This window comes from Ostrinia furnacalis, unplaced genomic scaffold (assembly GCF_004193835.3).
Source record: "Ostrinia furnacalis isolate ACB-3 unplaced genomic scaffold, ASM419383v2 OfSCF0216, whole genome shotgun sequence".
Lineage (NCBI taxonomy): Eukaryota > Metazoa > Arthropoda > Insecta > Lepidoptera > Crambidae > Ostrinia > Ostrinia furnacalis.
In genome coordinates this window covers 1,433,069-1,452,622 of record NW_021130455.1, presented here as the reverse complement: position 1 = coordinate 1,452,622, position 19,554 = coordinate 1,433,069, and the positions used below count along the sequence as shown (strand labels likewise).

At 36.6% G+C, this 19,554-nt stretch overlaps 1 protein-coding gene across 2 annotated transcripts in view; it reads right to left on the bottom strand.

Moving 5' to 3' along the window:
- Nucleotides 1-3,291: 3,291 nt before the first annotated feature.
- LOC114356610 (solute carrier organic anion transporter family member 5A1) overlaps nucleotides 3,292-19,554 on the bottom strand; it is a 51,031-nt gene continuing 34,768 nt past the window's right edge. For both annotated transcript variants that reach the window (XM_028309866.1, XM_028309855.1), the window contains exons 4-11: nucleotides 18,209-18,343; nucleotides 16,097-16,261; nucleotides 14,860-14,985; nucleotides 13,121-13,257; nucleotides 11,387-11,508; nucleotides 9,499-9,686; nucleotides 8,013-8,189; nucleotides 3,292-7,069 (exon numbers count right to left, since the gene is read on the bottom strand). In XM_028309866.1, coding sequence (XP_028165667.1) covers nucleotides 6,930-7,069; nucleotides 8,013-8,189; nucleotides 9,499-9,686; nucleotides 11,387-11,508; nucleotides 13,121-13,257; nucleotides 14,860-14,985; nucleotides 16,097-16,261; nucleotides 18,209-18,343 — 1,190 coding nt within the window. In that variant the 3' untranslated portion in view covers nucleotides 3,292-6,929. The remainder of the gene's footprint in view (nucleotides 7,070-8,012; nucleotides 8,190-9,498; nucleotides 9,687-11,386; nucleotides 11,509-13,120; nucleotides 13,258-14,859; nucleotides 14,986-16,096; nucleotides 16,262-18,208; nucleotides 18,344-19,554) is intronic.

Below are 19,554 nucleotides of genomic sequence, written 5' to 3'. Positions count from 1 at the left end.
AAAAGTCAAGGAATATCTTTTCAGAATACATCATTTTTCATTAATAACTAATAAAGTGTGGGCATCTTATTTAATCTTATCAAGATGCATGAGTGGTGCGATAAAAATTTAAGGAACTCTCTAACCGCTAGTAGAACTCGCACTTGGCCAGTTTTTTAGTTATATCACGTGATTCCAATATCCGAGAAACCCGACAATACTTTCAGTCGATTTGTATTTTCCCGTTAGTATAAAAAATCTACTCTACCTGAGGAAAGATTTCAGTAATAATAAATAGTTTTCATCTTGATGATTCTGCTCTGGGTTAGGTATGTGCACTGTGCAGCCTAACCCGTAGTAGGAACAGTAGGTAATCTTATCAGAAAAATACAATGTCTTGCTTCATTTGGAAGCAATTCTTAAAAACATAAAATTAGGTACCTAAATATCAATACACAGACGATATAATATATTACCTACTTGTAAAAGGATGTTGAAAAGAAAAGTACATAACTATCAATAATTTCGTGAAATCGTTAAAAAATTACCGTGCCGTAGCTCTCATAGTTATACCTAAATGTTATAGAAGCTATCGTAAGCAAAATTGTTGCTCCATTTTTGGAAAGAATTAAAATAATAAATCTCGGGATTTAGGTTGCAATTTTTGCGACCGATTATACATTTGAGGAAAGACCTCACGATGCTATACCTAATGACTGTACATTTATATTTCCCGATACGGTTTAAAACGACAATAGTACCTACGTAGTAGCAGTGTGCTTGTAAAAACTATACCGGGGAATTTTTGAATTTTATTTGCGCGCAATTTCAAAGTACATAATAGAAAAACTGAAATAGAGAGAATTGATTTATTACGTTTTTTGCTCAATTCAACTCAAAATCGACTTTAATATGTACATGTACCTACAACTGGCAATTACATAGAAATCATTTACCCCCTACACGGTTTTGTAACTCTTTTTCTGCTATTATATGAAATCTTTTCAGTTCAAAGATTCTGTCTATTGATCGATTGGTGTAAAATGGTACTAAAATTTAAGCAAACAAAAGTTTCAATATGTTTAAAATTGAATCGAATTTTGAGCTTCGTTCTGTAATACCAAATTGGATATTATAGTTGAGGTGGCGCGTGGTTTTGTAAAACGTACAAGGATATTTAGTTTATTATTAGGAATTCTAAGGACAGCAGGTCAGGTGTATGCAATTTACTGTGCAAGTCGTTAATTACCTGCCAGTAACATAATTATCCTTTTTAGTTTTAACCAGGGTTCGAGGATATATATCAAGGAATATATATCAAGATATATATCGGATATATATCCGATATATATCAAGCCGGTTTTAATGATATATATCAACTTTTAAAATTTGTTACTGTATTTGTACTTTTTGACATAAGATTTTTATTTTTTTTGTAAATTTTGCCGGATTTAAAAGAAATTTTATGTTTTTGCTTTATTTGTCTGATTTTAAGTTTTAAAAACATTAAAAACATGTTAATGCAACACTTATGCAATAGTATTCATGAATAATACAATAAAATAATAGTATGGCTTTCATACAAAATTGATATACAATATGTAACGGAAACACTGTCCGATCCATTAAGGTGTTAATAGGTATCGAGTTAAGATTCCATTTGTGTAATAATTTTCATAAAATATTATAAAAAAAATACCCCATGAAAAATAAATACAAAATTTACAAAAATAAAATAGCTTACATGGCAATCCGCACTGCAGTGTAGAGGGTACGCGGGAGGGGTAGAGATGCGCCGGCACGCGTAGCGACGTCATAAGGTCATGACCCCCAGCGTCTTAAAAAAAGCCGCGCGCCGACAGAGTGTTAACGCTTTTTGAAAATTTCCCCGTTGTAGGGTAAATCATTGCTAAACTTATTGACTTTAAAATCGATAAAAAAATTGTTGTAATTAATTACGTAATTTTGATACTTGTTTTGGTAATGTTGTTAAAGCTACTTTATGACCCTTTCGGATCGGACGGTGTTTTTGTTACATATTGTATATCAAAGTTGATATATATCTGATATATATCATAAATATCCGATATTTTGATATTTATAATAAATATCGGATATTTTCGAACCCTGGTTTTAACACATTCAAACGGCCGTAAAGGGATTTGTAATAAAACACAATTAGTACATCAATATCGTTTTATTTACAAATAATTAAAAAATATGTGACCGACGTCACTATAACAATCTATACTGTACTTACTTATGTAATTGCTAAGTTAATTATCAATAGTACCTACTGATTCCGTACTTTGTAATAACACCATACAGACGGACATTTAGATCAGCATTTTAGTTAACCTCATCTATAGATATTATTTATCTAAGTCCACCTAATCTATTACAATTTACAATTACATTAAATTACTTGTTTTATATAATTTCTCTACATATTTGTGCGTTTTGGTATAAACTGTTTTCATGCGTATAATAAAGTCAATAATCTTCATTATGACACAATTTATACATGCGATAAATACATAAATAACCAAATAAACAGGATGCATTTCGCAGTTTCCTAGCTGATTGTACTCGCAATTAAATTATTACATAACTAAGTAATGGATAACACAAACGTTCATTTTATAAGCAAATATTCAACTTTCCTCACAATCTTTTCAGTCATACGCGGTGCTTTTCAATAGCTATGCGATAGTTCGGAAAGTTGAAAATAGTGTATATTCACAAACATAATACGTACGATACAACAATGTCAAACGTATACAAATAATTTAACGATGCTCAAGAAAACAACTTATGTACTTGTATAAAATTATCGTAACGTATATTTATGTGAAAATACAACCAGAAACAAACAGTACAATCACTAGAATACTCAGAATAATTTACTCTAAGTTTCAACCAAGTGTGTATATCAGAATTAAAAATAATATATTAAAATCCATTGTTTAATGGTAGTAGGTTTTAATTCTAAAAACAGAGGTATGGTTCACTACAACTAATAACGTAGACTAGTAAAATTGTGTTCACTATTATTTTTAAAACTAATCATCAAAAACCCATCTCTGTTTTTGGGTAAAAAACTACTGTTTAATCCCTAAATACATTCGCTTAGTTAATATAATAGTAACAATCAACAAAATTTACCTACCACTCTGACAAGGACAATATAATTATATACTCATACTGCATACGTCAATATAATTATATACTCGTAAATATTATAAGATATACATTAATATAATGCCACATAATATAATAATTTCAAGAACAAATTACACTCATTTGTCTTGATTTATTCGAATTTGATGTCAAAGCTTATATTATGTAAATAAGTATTATGCTATGTTAGTGCAATAGGGCAACAAATACAATTTCATTTTAACAATAAAACATATTTAATTATAAAAGTCATTGCACGAAATAATGCACTGTTAAGAGTCTAGGAATTGTGAAATATCATTAAATATCTAAGTAATTACTTGTTTTCGTTGTTGCTCAAGTATGTTTTACACAAACGATTCCTTGGCAGTGGAGTTTGATAGTTAAGGAATATCTGGTTTTATACGTATTTCATTTTATAACAGAACTGTATGTCTAAAGACAACACAAATTATGAGTAACATTAAAGTCTTCCTCATTGTCACATCGTTTTAACCACCTATATTTTTTATGTATTAACCCTATATTCGGTTTTGTATTACAGCTTTATTTCTAAAGTTGACGAGCACATTTTTTCCCAAATTCACAAAAGTCTTTATGATGGTAGCAAATAACTAATGTTATGGCAACTTGCTGATACTGACCTCCAAAGTTAATAACGTTTGCATAATGTTCTACCTACAATAAAACCACTAATAATGGTCCAAATTCATTACAGCATAGTTTATTAGCTCAACATGATAAAAAAACACTGAAATTGTACAATGCCATTATAAAAATTAGGCAGCAATATCTCATTAAAAACTTCAAAAAACCTACATTATTACCTATTTAAATCTACGGTTTGGAATTATTATTTATACGTATATTCAAATCTATATATTGCACATGCAAGTTTCAATTCCTAGTCTTTATTAAGCAAAATATAATGTGGCTTAAGTTGATGTAAAATATTTTATAGTAAAATGATTTATTACACAAAATTATGCCCTGATCACAGAGAAGTTGCAAAAAATGAAAATTTTTCGAGGTAATTTGCATCGACAATAATATTTCATTGTCAACTTATATTTAGTCGATTTGCTATCGATACCTATATTTACTAAACATTTACACGCGACCCAGCCTTTTAACTTTTTCGTCTACTGAGCTATGGCCTATTGTACTAATATAAAATTACGTTATTTCCGGCGGGATATATGAAAGTAAAAATCTTGTATGGGAATATTGATTCAAAACGTTAAAAACTGAAAATGTTTGGTTTACACGGCCTTATCCACGACCATAGCTCGAAGGAGTTTCGATTATCGTACGATTATAATATTTTTGTTTATAAAGAATTCGTCTATAAAGTAAACAATTCATAAAATTAAGCTTACATCTAATTAGGCTATGATTATACATTTCATTCATCTAATATATTTACATGATTTAGTATTAATAATAATTTGTAAAAAAAAAACTTTCTACTCTAAAATAAATGTCTAATCACTAGCCATTAAGTTTATGATATTTAAAAAAGTTAACTTTGCGTAAACCATGCTAAAAACAATAATTTATTATTGACAGCATTTTAATAAAATAGATAAAAATGTTTTGTTTTATTTTTCCCCGTTTTCCCTGAGATATTCTCGGCTCTGGTGCGAGAATTATTAGATTAAATATTTACCAGTAAAAAAACCAGATTCTACAAAACAGCAAAATTACTATATCGATGCATGGCAATTTTAACATAGTTTACACCAAGTTGAAAGGTCAGTCATTTATGTTATTTTAAACGGAGCAATGTGTGATGTTACGTAAAAATACCAAGTTTAGTTAAAATATTTTTTTGCTATTAGTTCTTTAAAAAATAGTTCGCATTTCGGTACCTTAATTCAATATTTTTGCCATTACTTGAGCTTAGCTAGTAAAAAGTTTAACGATAATATTGAGCATGTATACGTCAAAGTATAACTAGCTTAGTAAAATGCGTGAAAACGATAAAAATGCAGTATCTATATAAAATCAATAAAAGAAAAGATGTAAACTGATACTGGTATATAGCTGCACACTCATATTGATTTGTATTTACTATTTTAGTGTGATGTTTTGAGATAAATTACATTTTAAATTAGTTTCAACATTAATCAATTTTTAAATAAGATGATTAAACATTGATACGGTATGTAGAAAACCTTATAAATATTATATTAATTTTTTTAGTTACTTTTAACTTCTAATCGAGCTACAATTTGTACCTAAACAATTCGCGAAACTTACGCATTAGTAGATCAAAAATCGAATATTAATTAGTATAAAAAATTACCGTAGATTGGCGCCCGGCCAGATTAAACTAACTGTGTACAATGACCAATAATAATTGTATTCGTAATCTAGAGCCATATTGCACAACCCTATAAAACGTTTTTCATTGATTTATTAAACTTGGCCACACCAAAAACGTATATTGAGTCATTTCGACACAAAACATTTGACCTCTACTAGATAGAAGTTGGGTTCTAAACGATAGTTCCGTTTGCTCTCTAGTCAAGAATTGAAATGTTCAGAATTTGGTCTTATATCAGGGTGACGTGACTCTGTTAAAAAGTTATAAGGCTGATCAGTCATTCATTACATTTGATAAGTTGTTCTGATCTAAGTGACATACCTTGTCCCAATTTCTTAGTATAGCGCAGCGTGGCGTTGCATAGCTCTTTCTATGTGATGTGCCTGTTCAATTTCTGTTAATCATAAGTCACACAGAAATGGCAGACCTCCGTTGCATAATTCGTGAAAGGTCCAAAAACTGGCGACCTTACTAAAACTTCAGTGGACAGTTCATTTTAGCTCTTGGCATATTTCTCCGCCTGTTTGATGTAGTGAGCTGACCAACATTTCAAGTCGTTGAGATTTTGGTCTTATAGGAGTTGCATAACTCATTCTAGTTTGTGGCATAGCTCATCCATTGTTCTCCTGTTTTAAGTAGTGATAGCTGACCGATAATTCAGAAGTCGTCGAGATTTTGGTCTTACAATAGTGGCATAATTCTCCTCGTTTAAGTAGTGATAACTGACCGATAGTTTAAAAGCCATTGAGATTTTAGTCTTACAGAAGTGTCGTAGCTCTTTCTAGCTCGTGGCATAGTTGTCCTATTGTAAGTAGTCTTGGCTGACTGTAGTTCAGAAGTAGTTGATATTTTGATCTTACAGTAGTGGTGTAAGTTCTTTTTAGTTCGACACATAGTTTTCCTGTTTTAAGTAGTGATAACTGATCGATAGTTCTTCTAGCTCGTAGCTCTTTCTAGCTCGTGGCATAGTTCTTCTGTTTTAGGTAGTGATGGCTGACAGTAGTTCAGAAGTCGTGAGATTTTGGTGGTAGTGTAGCATAACTCGTTCTAGCTCGAGGCACAGCTCATTCGTAGTTCTTCGGTTTTAAGTAGTGATAACTGACCGTTAGTTCAGAGGTTTCGGTGTAGCTCGTGGCATAGCTCATCCATACTTGCCAGCCTGTATAAAAAGCGACAACTGTCTCATAGTATACAGTAGTTGAGGTTTTGCTTTGTTGATTTTTTGAAGTGGAGTAGTTCTTTTTAGCTCATGGCATAGCTCATCCATACTTCCCAGCCTGTTTAAAAAGCGAGAACTGTCTCATAGTTCAGAAGTACATAGTTGAGGTTTTGCTTTGTTGATTTTTTGAAGTGGAGTAGTTCTTTCTAGCTCATGGCATAGCTCATCCATAGTTCCCGGCCCGTTAAGATGGCGGGTAGTTTACAAGTTGGACTCGTATTGTCATAGCTGCGTGTCAGTAGGCGCGGGCAAAAGCGCGGGCGGCGCGGGCGCATCGGCTGGGTTCATGTCGATGCGGCCGGCGCGCCGGTACACCATGAGGTCCATTAAGAACGCCAGGAACATCAACCCTGCTGACAGACCTGGAAAACAAGCTTTTGTTAAAGCCCGGTCTGTGAGCACGTAGAATTTTGTCCAATGACCCCAAGCTACCCATCCTTATCGCTCGCGTGTAATTATGTTGCTGTCGCGCTCGCACGCTCACTGCGGGCGCCCGTCGCACAGTCGCGACAGCAATATAATTACGCGCGAGCGATAAGGATGGGTAGCTTGGGGTCATTGGACAAAATTCTACGTGCTCGCAGACCAGACTATAGAGGATCATCACCATCATCAGGTCGTTTAGTCTCCACTGCAGGAGAACGGCCCTCTCTAAACCAGAGGCAAATATAGGATTTGGTGTAACGAGTTGAGGAGGCCTCTTACGATATCTACTGGAACGGTGGGGATTGACATATTCTACTCAGCGGGAAACCCCACACGGCATGTTAAGACAAGGTAATAAGAGTCAAACTGCATATAATGACGATGCAGCATAGATATTTTAGGTGCACCCAGAACGCTGTTTCGTGCGCCCTATAAAATCTGTAATATACGTTTTGGATGTCCACCTGATACTAGTCTCTTAAGCATTTATATGGTGGTGGTAGAATTGATCCCATTATATTTTGAACTTTACTGAATAGGTACGTAAGGTTCATCATTGGCAATTGAAAATATTTTTCTCTATACCAGTTGTATTGTAATAGACATGTTGACACCACAGTCAATTGACGTACTTTTTAAACTGTCAAAACGAAACTCTCCCATAGATTTTGTATGGCACTACAAGCAAGTGACGTCACTATTTTGTCAACCCACTTTTTTCAATTACAATTCGAACAAATATCGAAATTTACAGGTAATTTAAAATAAATTAGGTTTTTAAGAGCAGAATGAAGAGTCTTTTTAAAACAGTTGTGGTTTCGAATTATTGGGGTATGGTGTCAAACTGTCTATTGTGTTTTAAGCGTGCATGATGCTTACCTAAGTAGAAGTGTCGGAAGCTATCGCTGTCATAAGCGACGCAGGCGCCGGTGATGTTGCAGGCGGAGTCGCGCAGGCGGCAGGCGGCGTCGATGACGGCGCCGAACACGATCGGGCACGGCACGTTGCCGAACGTGCCGATCGCGAACTGGATCACGCCCATCGCCATTGCTTTGTCTGTGGGCAACGCAAATTCAAATTCAAATTCAAATTGTGTTTATTGTGAAATCACAGGTACATAAGTCAGGTCATTAAATTTGTATGATAGATCAGCTGTGTTCCGCCGCATGGGCATACAATAATGGTAAGATACAATTATTATTGATAGGTAGTAAAAATCTATGACACAATAAATGATACAATTCAAATACAAGTCAATTATTAATAATTATAAGTTAATTAAGTCATACAGAAAATGTCAGCAGAATACAATATTATGTCAGTCGGAGAGAAAAAAAAACCATTTCATTAATAAATACTTAGGTACTCAAATTGTCACACAAATCATTATAAATTGTCAGAAAGATATTCATTTACAGAGTAGTAACCTTTTTTTAACAAAAGGTCCTTTAGCTTAGCTTTAAATACAAGTATACATGTAGTTTCAATTATATCTTTTGGTAGATGGTTGTATATTCGAGGCGACAATAGCAGGTTAGACGGGTAGCTGGAATTTTGGTACGAAACCACAACTTAGAAGCATTTCTCTCAGCATCTCTCAGCAGCTTCTTCTCAGCACTTGCCATATGTTAGTCTCGAAGCGCTGGTAGGGCCCAAAAGATAAGGAGACATGTAAAGTGCCCCTTAAGGGCTACCTTTTCTTTTTTTTTTTATTATTTTCTATAATAATATTTTCACGTTCATAAGTGCTACTTGTGGTCTAAACTGAATAAATATTTTTGATTTTGATTTTTTCGAGAAGAACCTATCTCGTCGTTTGATTGGTTGAATTTCAATATTTAAACTAAAGCTGAAACGAATAGCGGTTAAACCGGACACCAAATATTCGGCCAACCTTAAATAATAATAAATAAATAAAAATAAAAATCATTTATTTTCAGACAAAAGCAGTCCATAGTTTGGTTAGTAACAATTTGAACTTAGAGACTATATTAGTAGAGTTAGTAACAATGTTCTTAGAAATATGTTAGTCGTAAAGTTAGTCGTAAAGTTTGTTAAAGCAGGATAGCCGTAATTTCAGCAGCCAAATATCTGGCTGGAGATTGCCGTTAGGTGTATCGGAAGAATCAAAGCTTGCGTAGGCGGCGTGCGAACACCTCTCTAGGTGAAATCAGTACCTTACTGCAGTGTATACAGCGAAAGATTGAAAAGGCCTTATTTACGAAGCTCGCCGCCGCTAACCAACAATCAATAACATCTAATCACTATCCAGTGGCGCCAACTAGTGACCGCGAATACTCCAGTTTTCATTTTCCTCTTTATGACCTAAATTGAACTGAAAACATTTTATTTAATTCCGACTCACCAAACTTATGCGTGCAGCGTATATTGAGCAGCACGCCTCCCACCTCTCCGCTGGCGTGTATGAACATAATCGTAGCAAAAATGGCCACGAACACGTAGATCTGGTCGCAGCGCCCGCCGCACTCGCCGCTTATGGCGTAGCCACCCTCTTCCTCTGCTGTTAGGTTGGTCAGATGGAAACGCTCGAATCTGGAAGAATAGTGGATGTTTAGAAAAGTGCATATCCATTATAGGCTAGGGGTTTACAGTGCGTCGTGGGGCGTCACGGCACTATCACATGGGCAGATTCCTAAGAGCGTCACTGTAAATAATAATCCCTACAAAATGAAGGTTACCATATAGGAAACCTAAAAAGACCTTAAACCGTCAGCCCACCTTAAAAACATGAAAGAATACAACTGTTGGTCTATTTGTACTTATAATATTTAAAGAATTATCCTCCAACTCCTAAGCATTAAGGAGTTGTACCTACCATGACCAGTTTTTCTTCAAATTCGCATGAAACCACCCTTTTGATAATACCTATTCAACAAAAAAATAATCGTTCAAATTGGTTCATAATCGGCGGAGATATTGCGTATAAAAAAGTTCATCCCTAATTTTCCACCCTTGGGGGTTGTTATTATTAAATTTAAATGGGACCACCCTTGAGGTATTACCTATACGCCGAAAAAAGATTTGTTCAAATCGGTTCATAATTGGCGGAGTTATCGCGTAACAAACATAGAAAAAAAACATACGGGTCGAATTGAGAACCTCCTCCTTTTTTGAAGTCGGTTGAAAAAGTGTAGAAAGCCCTGTTATAAGCTGTTAAAGCCGCGTTTTCACTAGGAGACATTTGTTCCGCGACTCTGTCACCCGACACGAAATTCACGTGTGCGACATCTACGGGTCGCGAGACTTGTCGCTTGTCGATGCTCTGCGAGTGTCGACAGGCGCGATCTTCGTATCCCTCGACTGTCGCCCGACAGCCTTTGAGTAGTGAGGACGCGTGTCGCTTTGTGTCGCTCCTCGGGCGACATACTTGTTCACTACTGGCTAGTGTGAACAGGTCATATGTCGAGGGACAAAGTTGCAGAGACAAACTACGTGAATGTCGGACGACTTATCTCCGCGACATGTCCCCTAGTGAAAACGTGGCTTAATGCTGTTATGCAGGGAGTTTGAATAAGGAGGGGGCAATTTCTGAAACTTATCATGTTTCAAGCCATGAAACTTGACTTGCCGAGCGACTGACCTACGGTCAAATTGGTACACCTGTCAAATTGAGGGCTACCGTATTAGTGCTCACTAGTTGGCGCCACTGGCGGTAACAGGACTTTATAGTGGTTATATACGTTTAACACGTTTTTCAGTTGGCCCCACTGTCTCAGCCACTAGAGATTAACAGGATTACTCTACAGTGGAGCCATATGGTAAGCACAAATACAATAACTATTTATTCTTTCAACGCTCCGCTTCATAATAGACAGTTTGGAATTGGTATACATACAGTAAAGAAGCCCGCACACCAGTACGTATCTGACATGACTCTGACATCTGAAGTTCAGATCAGTAACTAAGTTCTAAATTTACCCAGGACCGTTTACATAATCTCGCGTTATCCGTCACCTGAACTTAGCCTTCAGGCTGACATTTCAATGTATTTAAAGCCTGGTCCGTGAGCACGTAGAATTTTGTCCAATGACCCCAAGCTACCCATCCTTATCGCTCGCGCGTAATTATATTGCTGTCGCGACTGTGCGACAGGCGCCCGCAGTGAGTGTGCGAGCGCGATATAAACATAATTACGCGCGAGCGATAAGGATGGGTAGCTTGGGGTAATTGGACAAAATTCTACGTGCTCACGGACCAGGCTTTAGTCAACATTTATATCGCAGGCTACTCACGGGAGCAGCGTTTCGGCGGCGGGCATGACGCAGGAGCAGTTGCTGTACAGCCACGTGTTGTTGCCGAGCTGCCGCGCGCCGGTGCAGCCCGCCTGGCACGGCGAAATGTACGTCAGCGCGTCCTGCAAGCGAGAACGGACTTTATTGCTTGGAACATAGGTTGTGGAATGGAATATCTCAAGTCAAGTTTTAAGGCACTTTATTGCAAGATTTTGCTGGTATGAACTTCAAACAAATTAAAAAGAGGTATGTGGCGACCAAAATCTACTATGCGCCACTACAAACTGTACCAACAGATGGCGCTGTTACGATCTCACTATGGCAGACTCCACCGCGCGTACAATCCTGCATCGCGGTGACGGAGTTTTCTACCCTGCCCAGCATATACATACAGTGTGAGTCACGTTAAAGTGTACATATGAAAATAGATGAAACTAGACCTATTTTTATCGACAAAAAAGAGGTCAAATATTTTTTGTGATTTTTTTTTAATTTTTTATAGAATTTTTTTTCTTCCAATTACTTATTGTAAAGAAAACGTAATAACTTTTAAACTAAGCGGTATATCCTGATAAAATAAAAACAATAATAATGCTAAATAACAGGCGATACTGAAAAAATACATAAAATACCCAGAAAACGATCATTGCAAACGTTGTGATAGGGATAGAGACATGCGATTTTTGGTTTTACGAAGGTAATACGATAGAGAATAATACAAAACAAAGTAATAAAAACCACCAGTTATAGGGGCATTTTTTGTAGAAATTTATCAAATAACCAAAAAACATGAATTTTTAAGCAGGTTTTTGTTCAAAAAGTATCATTTTTTATTATTTGTTGGCCTTTTTTGTGTATTTTATGTATTTTTTAGTATCGCCTGTTATTTAGCATTATTACTGTTTTTATTTTATCAGGATATACCTCTTAGTTTAAAAGTTATTACGTTTTCTTTACAATAAGTAATTGGAAGAAAAAAAATTCTATAATTTTTTTTTTAAAATCTTAAAAAAAATTTGACCTCTTTTTTGTCGATAAAAATAGGTCTAGTTTCATCTATTTTCATATGTACACTTTAACGTGACTCACACTGTATAGACAAACCAAGATGGTGTAAATTGACCTTGGTCCCCGAGCACAACACCCGCTCGGAAGGAAGCACTAACATCTAGCTTCCTTATTGTGGTTGAGCATCATATCCCACAGGTACTCATACACATATTAGACTAACTATTGAACCCAAATGACAAATGAGTATTCACATTTGCAAATTCATATCCAAATAGTTGAATCAGCCTATGAAGTACGTGTGGGTAATTCAGCGAGAGTAGTGTGGATTGTTTATTTGTTGTGGGATTTATGGCGCAGTTAGCGTTCCTAAAATGCCTTGACCGGTCTTTGAATGAAAAAGGGTGATTAACAATTTGGCTGAATGAAATAGGTGTTAGATTCAATTAACTGTCAGATTTATAGCCGTTTTCACCATCAGTCCCTAGTTTTTAAGTGATCCCTTTAAAAACAAAATTCCTGTTACGTGTTACCATAGACACGTAACAGGAATTTTGTTTTCAGAGGGATCACTTAAAAATTAGGTGTTGATGGTGAAAACAGGCATTAGTCACTTGAATAAACACACATTAAATTTATGAGACGACGTGAGATAATATTATTAGAGCCATCATATCTAATCCTTCCTACTATTGCAATAAGGTTGAAAATGAAACAAGTTCATACCTGCCCACAAACAGGGCTGAAGGAGAACCTGTCGCAGTAACACTGGGCACTGCAGTCCATGCTCAGGTTGGCTTCCGCGGGCATCAGCATGCGGTAGTTCTCTTGCGGACAGCTCACGAACATCAGGATCACCATGCCTGCAATATTGATGGTACCATTATGAGTATTATCACAGAATAATAATAAGTACTACGTACAGAAGTTTTACTTCGCGAAGGTATTTAAAAAAATGTATGCTCAATGTCATTAACAATATGGTGTAATTTAGCCTGTCTCAAGAGTCAAGCACCATTTTGTTGACAAACGTCAGTGATCGGCACTGCGCCGAAGCTATAGGGCTGACTTCGGTAAAATGATGTGACGTGAGGTGCCAAACTGCGGAAAATGGCGGAGGAAATACATGATTTAGCATGAATTATCATGAATAATATTAACTACTTATTTACCTCTCAGTGTCATGAGGCAACTTAAAAAAGTACATTCTGTTTTTTTATTATTATTTAGGCAGTTACATGCTGCACAGTATTTAGTACATCATTTTCTTTATTTTCTTCCATCATACACAAGAATACGCGTGCGTGAGTCAATGTTCGCTCGTATGTGAGGCTTTGTCGAATAGTATCCTATAGGTGGGCCATCGCGCGTGTTTTGTTTTCGATGTAAACTCACGGAGATGAACAGGCCTGGTATTATTAGTACGCGTGGACCTCGTTTTACCCCCGTTAGATATCATGTTGATAGATGGCGTTTCACGGCTTCCCCCGCATGAATATTTACGAACGTCAAAAACATTAGTTTGTCCAGCGCTGTAGATTTTAACCAATGACGATAGATGGCGCTTTTTAGACATGTCTTATTTATTTATTGAAAATTGTTTGTCACATATCGTCATAAATTATAGCATATATGTTAATCTGGTCATAAACAATAATACGGTGAAGTTTCAACAAGATCCGTTCAGTAGTTTTTGCGTGAAAGAGTAACAAACATCCAGACATCATGACATTCAGACATTAGAAGTATTTTTCGGGAAACTCAGTGGCCGTATGTCACACTGTCTCTAACAGTCACTGCCTTAGTGCACACAAGCTGGGGCGTTTTTGAAATAATTTTAAACATATTCTCCCACTTGCTATTATAAATGTTCCTATTATAAATGCGAAAGTATGGATGTCTGGATGTTTGTTACTCTTTCACGCAAAAACTACTGAACGGATTTTGTTAAAACTTTACAGCATTATTGTTTATAACCCAGATTAACATATAGGCTTATAATTTATGGCGATCTGTGACAAACTAAATTTCACGCGGGTGAAGCCGCGGGCAAAAGCTAGTCATCTATCTATACTAATATTATAAATGCGAAAGTAACTCTGTCTGTCTGTCTGTGTCGCTTTCACGCCTAAACCACTGAACCGATTTTGATGAAATTTGGCATAGAGATAGTTTGAGTCCCGGGAAAGGACATAGGATAGTTTTTATCGGTTTTTCAAACAGGGACGCGCGCGATAAAGTTTTTCTGTGCCAGACAAAATTCCACGCGGTTGAAGCCGCGGGCAAAAGTCATCTATAATTTTATAAATGCGTGTCAACCGAACGCTGTTTTATAACACTCACCGGGGGGACAAACTTGACCTTCATTGGTTGGGTTTTTGTGGCGGTCAAGCTGTAGATCCTGGCTACACAGGAGTTGCAATAGTGGGAACGAGAGGTGGGAATAGTCCCGTTATAACACTCACCAATACTGTAGATAGCAGCCGTGCCGGCGGTCCAAGCAGCGACGGTCCGCGCAGTAGGCACCGTCCGCAGAATGATTACCCCCGACGTGACGATGCCCATTCCCATCACCAGAATGCCGGCCGTGCCTGGAAGGAGGAGATTACAACCTTGGGGCCATGATATAAGGCACAAGTTCCTTTGGAATTGTTTTTTAGTTTAATAATTCAGTTTAAGCCAATTTGTGATGTTGAGCGTAAGGGCAGAGTAAATACAAATGAGTAGGTCATCTTCATAGAAACGCCCGAGCGCGGTTTGTATGTGAGCGCGCCAATATGTATGCGGCGCGCACGCACACACTGTCAAAATTTAGCGTTGATTAGCGGTGAGTTGCCCCGAATTTTGTCATTGTGTGCGTGCGCGCCGCATACGTATTGGCGTGCGCTTACATACAAACCGCGCTCGGTGCGTTTCTATGAAGATGACCTACTCATTTGTATTTACTCTGGTAAGGGTAATCCATATAACATGCGCCTCATATTAACAATGTAGGACGCTGCATGTTGTTTTTACGTGTCAATAGAACAAATATTTGTATCTTAGGTATTTTAGAGACTTGGGAATAAGAAAAACGCTTGGTGATTTGAGAATGGGAACTAGGAAAGGTTAGGGATATGTGAGAATAACTTTTAGCATATAGTACCAAAACAAATAGCACACAGACGATATTTTTTATGCATAACGAGGCAGGTATTTGACCACAATCGCACCTGGTGTTAAGTGGGATGCAGTCTATGATGGTGCATTTCTGCCCTGTAAGTGCCTCTCTATTATGGTGCGTTAGAGGCATATTAACTACCACTTTTGTTTGATAATATTTGTCAGAAAGTCATCTAACATTACCCTCAATATCCAAACTTACATGCACTCTAAACATCGGGTATCTAAAATAAAATAAACTCTAAACACGCTAATCGCCGAAAACCGATGAATCAGACGGTACATATTTAGATGCTGCGTTTACACTGCGCGGAAATTAGCCAAGTCAAGTCAAAAAAACAGTGGAGTGGGGATGAATTATATTATGAATGAATTTCATCCCCACTCCTCTGTTTTTTTGACTTGACTCGGCTAATTTCCGCATAGTGTAAAAGCAGCAAGACACCGCGCGGAATTTTACGCAGGGCCTCGTTAAACCCAAAAAAGTCTCAACAACATCTCAAGTGGCACATCTAATACGCCCACTGGTTAGTACCTCACCCGAGATAAGGTTGGCGTCGTGTGTCGACAGACGGAACTGCGTCTCCATGTACTTCGGTAGAAAGCTGTAGACCCCACTAATGGGCATAAGGTGGAGCACTGAACTGGCGGTCCGGTACATAAGGATGTCGTTGGTGAGCTGCCGCTTGATGGAGTTCGCGAAGCCTGGAAGAAGGAAGGTGACGGTAGATTACAATAAATGTTTTAAAAATATATTTTTCTTTCGTAACAATTCGTAAGCTAAATCTGTATTCTTTATTAATAATATTTAGGCCCATTTCAGGGCACTTATACAAGTCCGAAATATAGCTTGCCTTATCACCACTTCGGGACAACAAATTGACTGGTAGCAGGGTTGCATGATTTAAATCAAGTTGATTTAAATCATGATTTTTAATCACGATTTTTATTGCATTATTTTTTGATAAAAATCACTGATTTAAATCAATAATCGAAAATGGAATTAATGAAAGACTGGGAGTTTATATTAATCAACTGTAATGTTCGAAAACAATGTTAATATTAGGTGTTAATGTATGAAATTGTCGTTTTATATGGATAATCTAAAAAAAATCATTTTTCCATACAAACATATTTGCGATTTTTTAGATAACCACATATATTTTTTGGCGATGTTGCCAGCTCTATACATCAATTCTACGTATAGTACGGCCAACGAGAAGCGATACCAAATGTAAACAAACCCAATGTCATGGTCATTAGGAATAGCAGGGGTGCATAACTTTTTAATAATTAGATTACATATTTTTGTAAAGTACGGCCAACGAGAAGCGATACCAAATGTAAACAAACCCAATGTCATGGTCATTTGGAATAGCAGGGTTGCATAACTTTTTAATAGTTTGATTACATATTTTTGTAGACCATATCGTTTTAAAAAATATCTGGCAAACCATAAGAATAGATGTTTTTTTTTAATTTTGTTTTTGTTATAATTTGAATTATTGTATAATGTACATTTAAATTAAATAACGATAATAATAATAACATTTCTGCCTCTCAATGTGCCCGGTGTATGGCAGCAGGCCTACCCTTTTTTCACAAAGACTTAAATTCAGATTCGCCCTCGTGAATTGCAACAACTATGTATTATACTAAAAATATCCGAATGTTGACGAACCCGTCTGACTTTGACATATTTTGGCGGGAGAACGAGACATTACGACACATACACAAGATGGGAAGAGGCAGAATTGATTGTCAACTCGACAGTCGTATCGACCTTTCGTATCGCTGCTAGTTGGCCGTACTTTAAATAAAAATGTTTGAACAACTAAAGAAATGATCGCAAAACCTAATAAAAATAAAAAAAAAACAAATTAATAAAAAAAAATCATGATTTTTTTGCCACCCTGCTGGTAGGTACTGACAAGAAGTGGCGGAAGAAACTCAGTCATCTTTTTTAGCCGTCACATCATTATCAAATGATAAAAAATGAAAAATAAGAAAAAATACAGCACTGGTTGGCAACGTGTTAATTCTTTATTCATGGTGTCCTTCAAAGACATATCTGCCGTGATCGAAAAAGTTATATGCCATATCAATATGCCGTTGACCGCCGATAAATTCGAGGCGTTTGTCTGCTAGCATTAATGTGTTTATGTGTCACTGAATATAAAACGGGTTTTAGAAACCAGTCAACAAACTTTTTGTATGCAATTCTCATTGTAAGTACAAAAGTTTGATATTAAAAAATTATACCAATCCGAATCCAATACATTCGCTGTTAAGAAAATCAAATGGTAACTGGACAATCAATAGATATTAAGAAGAAAAAAAAATGAAGGAAATCGGCAAGACTTGGAGCGAGATCAAACACGAAGCTCAAGACAGAACGCGATGGAGGACTGTTGTGGATGCCCTCTGCCCCATCTAGGGGACAGGGGACATTAGTTCTGAGTTGCACTACCTAACTTTTAACGGTAACTATAACGATAACCGGTGCTTTTTATATGGAGTTTGACAGATTTTTGACTGACGGTAAAGTAAGATGATACAACTCAGCCTGAGTCTAGTCAAATCACTGCTGGTACTGCCTTCATAAGATCTCTTTCAGTAATTAGGCATTTTTATATTTTTTTAAATAAATACCTTTGAGAAAAGGATCTCCTTTAACTTCCACGGTCTTCTTGGGCGGCGGAGGCAGCGGCTCCTGCTTGATCTGCCGCGGGAAGCAGAACATCAGTCCCGCCAGCAACACCACGAAGACCGCGATGAATACCATGCCTGCAACGTAGTTACACTTCAATTACAAATAGTCAAGTCAAATCAAATAGTTTATTCACCACATAGGCCCTTTCCAGGGCGCTTTAATACCTCCCAAATATAGCAGGCCCTACCACCACTACGGGACAACATATCGTCGCTTGCCTCTCTAACTGACGTAACTAACATTTTGCAAAATTTTCAGGTGATTAAACAGATCGATTCGTCTTTCGAAATTGATTAAGATGGTGTAGATAACTCAGTTTCGAAAAAAATGTCAGATAAGTCAGTTAGAGAGGCAAGCGACGATATGAGCTGAAGAAGTGGCTGAAAAAACTCAGTCACCTTTGTCGGGAAGTTTAGTCTACGAACAAATATGAATACGTACATAAATGTACACACACATTACCGGTGCATACAGACAGCGCCTAAATTGATTTCTGTCGAAGAGATTTTTGGCAACTTGTTCGCCGAATCGTTGTTGTCAAAATCTTTTTCCTTGTCGTTCGCTAAATAAACAACTACTCGTCCTGAAGGATCGACAGTTTCATGGAATAAGGTCAATGAAAGATTTGCATGTAGAGTCATAGAGATAGAGATGTACTAAAGGTAATGTAAACTGAAAATAAACGTTTGCCAACATCAACCACGTTACACATAAGTGATCTATACTAAACGTAAAGTAGTGTCAATTGATTGAAGTGTGTGTTTAATAAGGAGCCCATCAACTACTTTCAGATTTAGACGTTATCAGTCTTACAAGTAACGAATAACGATACGCAGCCATATTATTTATTATTATTGGTTTTTTGGGCCTTCATTTGCGCCAGCTCGACCAGGTTTGATCTATTGTGGCAGCCCTTGTCTTTAGAGTTCACTGCTTAGTCCCGTTGTTGAGTCTATAAATTTCCAGATTCTTTGGAGCATGATATTTTATATCTGCTGTCTCATACGGGTGCATGATGTGTCGCCCGAGATGGATACTTCTTTTGCTCATAAAATACGCAGCCATAAATAAAATAATGTATTCGAAGCTGAAGATTCAAATGTGTTAAACGTCATAAAATGTTCGTCCGCACCTGTCGAATCCACTTTTGTAAATCAAAAGCCTGAATATTTTTTACACCAACCGATATCTCCGAAAACTGAAGATAACATTTTGTCAACCAAGAAATCGAATCGACATAAGTGTTTAAAACAAGACATTTAAGCGAAACGGCTTATGAAAACAT